We start from the raw sequence: 11,870 nt of genomic DNA, 5'->3' as shown, positions 1-11,870 counted from the left end.
TGTTTACAGTCCCATGAGTACTTTGATATTTTACGATTATAATGTACGTCTTCTTATGTGCATTTGTAGCACAGGCACTTTTTCGTATAAGGGGCACCCCTACTAATTTTTACCACAAGGTAGCTAACTCAATTTCAGGCACCCCCCTCTTCGAGCTCGTATTTTGTTCATATATCAATCATTAAAATTATATCGTTCGCTTCGAGAGACTTTTTTCTTGTCAAATAAATCCTTTCAGATGTCTCTGGTCGAGCCTCTTTATTGTAAACCACTCATTAGTTACTTCGATACATATAAGACTTTAGATGGGATACAAATTTCCAGTCGGGGTTATAAATGAAGGATAAAACCAGAAACCTCGGAATGGAATACTCGGAAGTCTCTGGTTTTATCCTACCCCCAACCGGAAGTTGTATCCCATCTAAAGTCTCAATATGTATCGAGGTAATTTTCGAGGAATAAATGAGTGGTTTACAATAAAGAGGCTAGACTAAAGACGTCTGAAATACGCAATTTTTGTTACGATCAATATTTTAATGTGTAATGAAAAAAAGAAGAAGAAATTTTAATAAAAAAAATGAATTTTTTCTTCAAAGAAATAAATCTTTCCTCTCTTTATCAAAATATATTTACTTGTTTCAAACAGTGGAGAGAAGGTCTAATGCTTACTATTTGTGTTTTGTTCATATAATTGATGGGTTTGTGCAAGTTATATTGTAAATCAGGCTTAACTGAACTCAACATTTTACATGTATAATTAACGGATATTTTATTATTTGGTTTGGTTTTATTGTATGGGAGGAATGCGGAGAGTGTTATGTTGAATATCGTTACTTGTCTCCATTATATTTTTTTTGCATGATACAAATTTAAAGCCAGGATTTGTAGACTTTTTTCAAACAATGTTGTTCACGATGTTGCATAAAATCAACATAAAACTTTTCTTTTTAAGGCATATTGTCGATATGATTTTTTTCGATACAGATATAAAATTTGTATTTATTTACAAATGTCCATGAATATTCTTAAACTTTTATTTATTGTGATAAATACTTTATCGATGAATTTTGTAATAAACAAATTATGTTTGTCTTGCTTTTTTCTTTTTTTTTATCTCATATGATTTGTTTTAAAATTTAAAAAAATTGACCAAATCTTAGAAAACAGATTAATGATTTTGCCATTATAAGACAAGGCATTTATGTTTTATTTGCGGGGGGGGGGGGGGGGGGAGAGAAAAAGATTGCGTTAGCATCAAAGCAATTAAATAATTTTATCTGAAAGAAAGTAAAACCTTAATGCCATGATAGTATGAATACACACGAGGGTTTGAAATTGAAAATGGATTACAGCATCGCGGCACTGATATTTTTTTATACATACAATTACGGAGAACAGGCCTGGAGGTTATAAAACTTTCAGAGTATGTACTCTGTGCTCAAACTCAAACTCCGTACTCCAAAACCATACTCATGCTAAAAATTTCTCTCTAATTTGTATATAAAATTTGAGTATGAGTAAGATTTTAGAGAACGGAGTATGAGTTTGAGCAGAGAGTATGTACTCAAAAAGTTTTATAACCTCCAGGCCAGACCTTCAAAATTGTAATATAACTTTATACTCTTAGGAATCTTTGTAAATTTGCTGATATCTCACATTATTATATAAAGCTGTATTGAAAATATACCCAAGTCCCAACTTGTTTATATGAATGTCTTTGTTTCTTAAACCATCTATCTTTATTGTGTTACCTTTCATCCAGCATGGTTTTTAATAGAATAATCTGCAACGTTCTTTTACACACACACAAACACACCCACAAATAAAAATTATAGTTTTCATTTTTTCCTAGATTATATCATTCTACCTATTTAATTGTATATATATGACCAGATAATAATTATTGTTACAGAAATAATACGTACACGTCTTGTATTCATATATATGCTGAATCAGAGATCAGCTACGTATATATACAATGTATATCTAAATGGAATTAATACTAATTAGGTTGCAGTGAAAAATATTTTGTCTACGGCTGCAAGTTCTGAAAGAGCGATATGTTTTTTTTACACATGCAGTCGGCTCCGAAAGCATAAAATTAAACAAAGTAAGTAGGTTTATAATAATTAGGCTGTGTCACGTGGTCAAGCTGGCTATCTCCAAAAAATCACACAAATTCAACTAAATTTTAACAAATTTATTTACAAAAAAATAATAATAATAATAATAAAGAAGATTTCAAACAGACAACCACACTCTGATCCACACACTCTTCCACACTATTAAAAAAAATAGTAATTGGTAACCAATAATCAGACAATTAACCAATTAACCCCGGGTATAGATTTCACTCAAAGTATCATTGCCAAACATGTTCACCGATCCATGATTATCCTTGTCATAATCATCAACATCATCTTCGTCAACATCATCATCCTCATCCTCGATGCAGGAATGAAATCATTAGGTTTGCCATTTCGTCAGTGTTCGTATAACGAGCTAATACAATGTTACGTGGATTGACTTATCTGTATCTGTCCACCCCCAGTGAATCTTGTTCCACACACAGCATCCTTCCGGGCCTTAGTCCTGGAACCTTTCGCTGTGTCTCGAGGATCCCCTCAGTGCATGTATTCAGCACAGGTCATACCAGTGTCCTTGACGCTACAATGACGAATATTTTTAAGTCACATGTTTCACTAAATAATGTTTGGCAACACTACTATGTTTGGCAATTCATTCTCATAAATAAATAAATCAATCAATAGGTATAAATTATAATGGTTACCAGTTAACATAAGTCAAAACAAATTATTGCCAACATGGCGCACCTTACTTTCGACTTCCGGTCATTCACTTCCGCCCAGACATTTAAACCAAAATTTAAATGGACAAAATATTTCACATAATGTAACAAATCTGAATACAAGAAAACTGCGTACAATAACACCTTTAAACTCTATCGATATAATACAAAAGCCATTCGAACACTCTCGCTAACCGTCACACCTGACTGAACAACAGGTAAAATTGTGAGAGCTGGCCAAGTTCAGAAATAAGAACGAATACGTATTCAGTAATAAATTTACTTAAAAAAAACTATATACATAACGAATATTAATAATATTATAAGTAAATACTTACCACGGACCTGTCTCTGTGCCAAAGCCAAGATACTGATTGTATGGCAGCTATTTGCATGTACACTTAGAAACGTGTCTGCAGCTACGCTTCTCTGCCGGGAATGACCAAGCCTCAATTGTTCTGGTCGGCCAAGCTATTTTGCAAGGGCTTATGGGTAGATGGGGCATAGGGACAAAACGCGGGAAATACAAATAATATGTACAAGTATAATAGTGACTGTTACAGGCTGCAGTAGAAATATCTTCTCTTCGACTGCAGTTCTGAAAGAGCGATGCATTTGTTGTTACTTTTTTCGTTATCTCCATATCTTTCATTGTTTACATATGCAGTCGGCTCCAAAGGCATGCATGTATACATGTATGCATAGAAAGTAGGTTAATACTAATAAGTTACAGTGGAAATATATTATATTCGACCGCAGTTCTGAATGTTCACACATGTAGTCGACTCTGTAAGCATACATGTACTATACAGAGTGCCCGTTGTGGTTAACACGCGGTAACATGGTTTATTGTACGTGTCCTTATGTTTGATGATTAGTTACAAACGGGTTTTAAGAATTCAGTAGTTATACTCAATTTTCTTAACTTAATGTTTATCTAATAAGAGTCAAGGAATATTTCACAAGAGTTTTTGAGAACATTCAAAGGTATCATTTGATTTAGCACTGGTTATGTGTTTTTGATTGTAAGTTTTTACTGTGCTGATGATTCAAAGACTAACTTTCTCACAAAAATACGGCATTCAGCCTTGCGTTTAATTCCAAAATTAGGCAATTAATGCACACACTAGTCAAACACTGTTTGAGGCAGAGGAATGACACGAAAATAATTGATTGATTGTATGTTGTTAAACGTCCAATTGAAAACTTTTTACTCATGTAGAGACGTCACAATATCCGGTAAAGGCTTTCAATTTAGACCTTTTCTCGGCACTGAGGGCAATAGTGAGGGTTTCTGTCTCAGCTAGGATACTGACAGATGTGTCTAGTTTTTGAAATACTTTGTTTTTCTCAGCTTCGCATTTTATTTGGAATTGTCTTTTTGAAATGGTTGTTGTTTTGTCCACATGACTTTCTTGAATGATCATGGTAGTTAAGTTTTGTCCTCATGTATTTTTGTCATTGAACATCTTGTTATAAGCATTGTCCTTATGCTTTTCACCATAGAACAGTTTACTTAATTTGGTCCCCATGCTTTTCATCATTGAACATTTTGTTTAATTTTGTCCTTATGTTTTTTATCATTGAAAATCTTGTTTAATTTTGTCCTCATGGTCTTCATCATTGAACATTTTATATAATTCGATGCTCATGCTTTTCATCATTTAACATCATGTTTAGTTTTGTCATGTTTTTCATCATTGAAAATCTTCTTTATTTTTTTCCTCATGCCTTTCAACACTGGACATCTCGTTCAGTTTGTTCTCATGATTTTATCATTGAATAACTTATTTAGTTTTCTCAACTATGTTAAGGAAGGAAATGGAGAATGCGATCTAAGTACCTTCTGAATATGTATAATTTAAAAAAATCTTTTTAACAAAGTAACTGTATACATGTAGGAAAGGTAATATAGATATCATAATGGATAGGTCTGTGCCGTACTCAGTACCATTTACATCGCATGTATCAGTTGTGTGTCACGTGACTGGTATAAAAATAGAATTGTTAAGCTGAATGTAGAAATTGAGGCCAGTGTAAGGGCATACGCATCTTTTTGGAGAAAAAAATTGTTACACGTTAAAAAAAGATTTACATTGGCTACCCGAAAAGTGCTGGGAGCTTTTTTGAACTGTTTCGGAAATACTCGTAATTTTGCTGAAAATGCGTACAATAGCTAAAAATTCCCACTTCGCTTAAATTCTGTCATGAATAAAATAATGTTATGCCGACCAGAATCAGCTCCAAGCAATTTTTGAAATATACACGAAATAAGCAATTGATATTCCATATTTCAGCTCAAACAGTCTAGTCTATGTCCTTGCACTTTTGAGGGTTAATTAGGAATACACTTACAATGTTAGCGATATTCTTTACATTCTCTGTCGTAATGCAGCTCCATAGCACCTAGATAAATTAATAATCTACACAATTGTTTTAAATAAATTATTTCCTTTCAGTTTTATTGGTTAGATTTAAACATTGGAGATGGTTTTATATTTATCTATGGATTTTTCTAATTTTTGAACTAATGGATCCACTCCTCTGGATCACCTGTACTGCGTCAAGTCAAGTGACGTCATTTATTACACAAGATTTGCTTCTTATTACTCGGCAGTACTCTTATCAAATGTAATGATTTTACATGCTTTTATAAATAATTGATAAAATAAATGAATGCAAGTTGTCATTTACGCCTTATCATGTGGTTAAATTGATGTTTTAATGACGTCACAATGAAACTTCCGATATGGTACATCACAAATATGAACTCAGGCCCTCCTTAACGTAGTTGAGTTGTCCTCATGCTTTTTATCATTGAAAATCTTGTTTAATTTTGACCTCATGCTTTTTATCATTGAACATTTTATATAATTTGGTCCTTATGCTTTTTCATCATTTAACATCATGTTTAATTTTGTCTTCATGTTTTTCATCATCAAAAATTTTGTTTAATTTTGTACTAATGGTTCTTATCAATGAACATTTTATTTAGTTTCGTCTTGATGCTTTTCATCATTGAAAATCTTGTTTAGTTTTGTCCTCATGCTTTTTATCATTGAAAATCTTGTTAAGTTTTGTTTTCATGATTTTTAAATAAAGGTTTTTGATTTGAGTTAGCATTTAGAAAGACTTCCAGTGTTTTTTCACTTAAAAGCGTCTTAAGTCTTCAACGGAAATTAACCTGTGATGCGTTTTAAAAATTAATATTTAAAACTGATGCTACATAATCATATGTGAGGCTATTCAATTGTCAAATACCTTTAAACATAAGAGAACAATAAATTATTTAAAAGTAATTCACGCTTCTTTTCATCCAAAATATTTAGAAATAGCCTTACTCCATTAGTAGGTCACCGTGACCTATATTGGTTTGATTGTGATTGATTGACACAATCTCAGTCAATCAAATTTATTAACTAACAACGTTTGATGAATTTAAGCATCTTTGTATCCAAAATATTGAGTTAAAAGTATGAAATTCTTAAAATAGGTCATGGTGATCTTTTTGGTTCAATACTCTCAGGACCCAAGAAGTATCATCTGGAAAAGTTTTACGATTTCAAGCCTCTTATTATCAGAAAAAATTAGATACAGATATCAAAAGTAGACCACTTTGACCTACTTTTTGGGTGACATGCTTTGAGAACTGAAGATACATCAACTGACAAACATGTTGATTCTAAGCGACTGTTTATCCAAAATATTGATATAGCCTTGAAATATCACAGGTATAGGTCACCATGACCTACTTTTTAGTTGATGCACTCCAAGGACTCAAGATGCATCAGCTGACAAAATTAAATAAAAAAGCAACAACCTAATTAAAATAAATTTATGTAGAAATATAATTCCTCATGAATACACATCAGCAGAAAACTAAATACATAAAACAAATTTTATCCGATTGATTTCATAAAAAAATATATATAATCATTTCTACAAATATGCACTTTCGGCACAATATTACAAAATTAAAGAAAATTATAGAAAACGCGGAAATCCATGATGTTAAATAGTCTAAATGAAGATATTTTCACATGCCTTAAAGTTCATTCTTGTTTCTCTAGAGTCAAATTGACCTCATGAGAGCACATCACACTGTCAGGCTTACAGTAATAATCAGTCATGTCTGTTAATTTTTTTTCTGCTGGTAACTGATTTCAACTTCTACTCTCAACCCGTGGTTCATTATTATAAATTTAACATCTCTGCATAAGGCTGTATATGTATGAAAGTAACCCTGATTAATTGCTAATTTCTATGCTTTTCACTGTAATTCTATCTGTCTTTGTACACCCCTTGAATTCATCTTTAAGCACTTCACAATTATTACTTTTTTCACATTAAATTCGTATGATTTTTTTTCAGTCTGCCTTTTCACTAATGTTCTCTAAAACAAATAACACTTAATTGTATATTTGAAAGGAACAACTGAAGAGCATAAACCATTTCCCACTCAAATCATAATCACATTTTTTCCACCAGTATGAGTTTTGATGGGACTTCAAGTGTCCTTTGCTATTTTCACTACCTTTTTAACATAACTTTTTAATATTACTTCATGTGTATTTTCAACGGTGTCTTTAATAAACACTTTTCCACACACATCACAAATATGTATACTCCTAGATGTGTTTTCTAGTGTCTCGTAAAGTAAGTGAATGTCCTCAAAACACATCACAAATATGTATACTCCTAGATGTGTTTTCTAGTGTCTCGTAAAGTAAGTGAATGTCCTCAAAACACATCACAAATATGTATACTCCTAGATGTGTTTTCTAGTGTCTCGTAAAGTAAGTGAATGTCCTCAAAACACATCACAAATATGTATACTCCTAGATGTGTTTTCTAGTGTCTCGTAAAGTAAGTGAATGTCCTCAAAACACATCACAAATATGTATACTCCTAGATGTGTTTTCTAGTGTCTAGTTTTCTAGTGTCTCTGTAAAGTAAGTGAATGTCCTCAAAACACATCACGTTTGTTGTTGTTTATCAAATGTATCACCTTTTTTTCCAAATGTACATGAATGTATCTTCATGTCTCATGTGTTCTTTTTCAATCAATGCCTTTCCACGTACACATCACATAAATGAAGTTTTTCTCCTTTGTGTATATTGAATCATTGACTAACTTTCCACAAAAATTACATGTTATTTCATTACATCCAAACTCCCGAACTTCTTCCCACACACATCACCTTTATTAGGATCATCATCTGTAAATGTGTCCTTAAGTATATCTGTTAATGTTCAGATCAATCTTTCAAACTTTCCACTGTCACATAGAAAAGGGGTTTTCTCCAATGTCTGATAAACTTCTTTTAAAAGACCTCACCTTCATAGGAGGTTTCACTAGCATACATGTTCATATATGTTATCTTTACGTGTTGATACGCTGAAGGTATGATTTATACACATACATATTTATGTGGTTGAAGTGTCCTGTATGTATCGTTATGCATCTCTGTAAAATTCTTATTTGACTGGATTGAATATCTTCCCAAGTACAATACACATTTAAGTCAAGTAATCGGGTAAATGTCGTTTCACATACATTACATTTAACATATTTTATCACCTTTACATGTCCATGTGCGTTTTAGTACGATATGCGGTCGGTAGAATGTCTTTTCACTCACACATCACATTTATAAGGTTTATCACCAGTATGTTCTCTCAGGTGCTTTTATATGGATTCTGAAAAAGAGAAAGCCTTCCAACACATTACAAGGTACGTTTGTTTTCTCTAAAGTGTCTGTAAGTGATCTGATCACTTGTGTGTTGTCTAACACAAATCACATAGTTTTCTTATCAGTATGTGTCCTCCTGTGTCTCTGTAAAACATAGGATCGTTAAACGTTTGTAAGATGCCTTCTCACACACATAAAATTGACTCAATGTCTCAACTGTCAGGTGTTCTGAGCAGTTATAAGTGTTTTTTACCTGTACAGTATGTGTCCTCTTGTGTTTCTGTAAAGCACATAATCGGTAAAATCGCTTTTTACACACATCACATTTTTAAAGTTTTTTTAACAGTATGTATCCTCATGTGTAGCTTTGCATAACCTGATTGGTTGAATGCCTTTCCACAGACATCACATTTATAAGGTTTCTCACCTGTATGTATCCTCACGTGTTTTTTTAAGTGTTCTGGTTGGTAAAATGCCTTTCCACATACAACACATTTATGACGTTTTTCACCTGTATGTGTCCTTATGTGTCTACGTAAAGCACCTGATTGGATAAATACCTTCCCACACACATCACATTTATAAGGTTTTTCACCAGTATGTGTCCTAATGTGTAGCTTTAAGTTAGATGAGTGTATAAAAGATTTCCCACACAAATCACACTGATAAGGTTTTTCACCTGTATGTGTCCTTTTGTGTATATGTAAGTTATGCGAGTGTGTGTATGCCTTTCCGCATAAACTACATAAATAAGGCCTAATAATTTTGTGTGTCTCTTTGTGTCTCTCTAGTTGTCCTAATTGGTTGAATACTTTCCTACACACATCACAATTATAGGGTATATTACATGTATGTGTCCCTGTAAGTGTAGGCAAGGATGCTTTTAGATTGTAGGCTTTCTTATACACGTTACATTTGTAAGGTTTCCCATGTGTGTGTGTCCTCATGTGGCTCTCCATGCAAGTGACCATCTTTCCACACACTTTGCACAGAAAGGATCCTCTATAAATAGAAATCCTTACTGGTTCATCAAACCGCCCAGTTTGATAATTTACCATCTTGCACATATCAACAAATGGGTTTTTACATTGATGTGTTTTCATGTGTCTTTCTAAATCAAATTTTGCAATGACCTCCAGACACACATCACATTTCAATAGTTTCTCACATGCCTGTCTTCTCATGTGCTTCTGTAAGTATTTTTTTGTACCAAAGGACTTTCCACACTTGCCACAATTAAAAGACTTTTTCCGAGTATGCGCCATCAGGTGTCTGTTCAAGTATTCTTTTTCAGCAAAGGTTACAAGACTGTTATCATTATGTGTCTTCATATGTCCAATCAAATGCCCTCTTTCAATGTATGCTTTTCCACACTTGTCACATTTATGAGGTTTTTCACTTGAATGCATCTTCCTGTGTCTCGTTAAACCCCCAGATTTACTAAACACCTTCCAACAAACATCACACTGATAGAAAGCTTTTTCCAGATAAGTGTTGTTTGGTATCTCCATGTTATTTGACTGACTGCATGTCTCTTTATACTTGGAAAGTTTTTCAACCCTAGGTGACCTTGGATCTTTTTAAGAGTCAGGTGCTTAATAAGAAATCCTTTGTTTTTCACTTTCGTGAGTCCACAAGTGTACCTTTAAATCTTTTTTGTCTCTGATTTTCCTCTGAAACACATAATATTGATCTTTTTTTTCACCAGTATGTATCTTCATGTGCCTCTGTAGGTGCCCTAATATAGAGAATACTCTTCCACACACATCAAATTTATATGGTTTTTCGACTTAATGTTTTCCCACAAATGCTACATTTATTAGTCTTTTTCCTTATACGAGTATTTATGTGCATCTCTACATTCTTTTTCTGGTGTCATTCTCATTAACTCTTCATTATTGCTTTAAATGTGTGATCAGGTTGATAGAGCAGCCTCAATCCCCTGTAAACATAACAAAATTGTTTCTTTTAATGCAATTTTATCAAGAAACTTGTTTAATGATCTTAATATGTAGATGTCAATCATTCCACATAAATGAACCAGCAGTGTGCAAAATATTGCCTTTTTATTTAAAGCTTGAGATAATAAGCACCGCCTTAAAAAATATCTGGTCTGTATACCCACATCAATCAAGTGAGTTAAGGTCTCTCATTGGGTGCTTGAAATTGATTGACATTTAGCTTCTAGTCCCAGTGTATTTACTTGTACTTATTGTTTGGCGCTTGTGCTGACCATCAAATAAATATTTGGTCTTGATGTTTAGAGCATATTTAACAGTGTTATTACAATGTACTTATAAAAAGCTGTATGGATGCAAAATTTTAGCTTGATTATAATTATCTATAGTACACACACATGAAAGATAATTTTGTCTAGTAATGATTCTGTTGTAAGCAAGAGCTTCCAGTGTTCTTCCATAACAAAGTCATAGCCCAAACAAGCGGACAGACAGATGGATGAACTGACAGATGGACAAGGTAATTCCCATATACATGTACCTTCCCAAACTTCGTTTGCCAGGGGTATAATTTCAGAAAAACGAGGTCAAGGTCAAAGGAAAGTTCAAGGTATTAAATGATGAAGTTAATAACTCTTCTCAATATGCATCAGCAAATAAGATTTGATAAAATATCTTGCATTGTTTCTTTGAAACTAAGCAAAACTCAGTGAAATAATAGTGAGGTCAAGTTGAAAGAAAAGGTCGAGGCCGATTTTTTTTTTCCAAAATGAATAATTCTCATCAATAGGTTTCACCAAATGAAGTTCTATAGAAATATCTTGAATAGTTTCTTTAAAACTGACCTCAACACAATATTTCAATCAGTAAGGTCAAGGTCAAAAGAAAGGACAAGGTCAGGTCAAATTGATGAAGTTAAATAACTCCCTCCAGTATGTTTAAGCATATAAGATTTTAATAAGAATATCTTGAGCAGATTCTTTGAATTCTAGCTCAACACATTTTTTTGAAAAAGGAGGTAAATGTCCAAGGAAAGGTCAAGGTTCAAAAAGTGTTGATGCAGTTGAAAACACTTATCAATATGTAAGAACATATAAAGTTTGATAAAAGTATCATGAATAGTTTCTTTGAAACTGAGCTCAACAAAATTTTTGACAAGAGGCCCATGGACCACAACATTCACCTGAGTCAATTTGATCCTACTGTTTGGCATCATTTTTTATTTTATCAATAAACATGTACATATTCCTGTGTAAAATTTTGATGACCTTTTGTGGTCCGCCATTAACACAGAGGCAGTAATTTGAAAAATTGAATCATAGATCTACACTACCAGAGGATGCCTCCACATAATATGATTTATCATGGCTTTGCTGTTCTTAAGAAGGTGAGTTTTAAATTTTTTCCCTA

The 11,870-nt window shown here is 32.9% G+C and overlaps 1 protein-coding gene across 1 annotated transcript in view; it reads right to left on the bottom strand.

The window, feature by feature from the left end:
* Nucleotides 1–8,625: 8,625 nt before the first annotated feature.
* LOC133201143 (zinc finger protein 664-like) overlaps nucleotides 8,626–11,870 on the bottom strand; it is a 13,167-nt gene continuing 9,922 nt past the window's right edge. Inside the window, exon 3 of the mRNA XM_061336926.1 lies at nucleotides 8,626–10,444. Coding sequence (XP_061192910.1) covers nucleotides 8,823–10,013 — 1,191 coding nt within the window. The 5' untranslated portion in view covers nucleotides 10,014–10,444 and the 3' untranslated portion in view covers nucleotides 8,626–8,822. The remainder of the gene's footprint in view (nucleotides 10,445–11,870) is intronic.

The sequence above is a fragment of the Saccostrea echinata genome, unplaced genomic scaffold, assembly GCF_033153115.1.
Source record: "Saccostrea echinata isolate AGI-Se365-2 ecotype Australia unplaced genomic scaffold, CSIRO_AGI_Sech_v1 ptg000042l, whole genome shotgun sequence".
NCBI classification, from domain to species: domain Eukaryota; kingdom Metazoa; phylum Mollusca; class Bivalvia; order Ostreida; family Ostreidae; genus Saccostrea; species Saccostrea echinata.
This window is presented reverse-complemented; position numbering and strand designations above follow the sequence as displayed.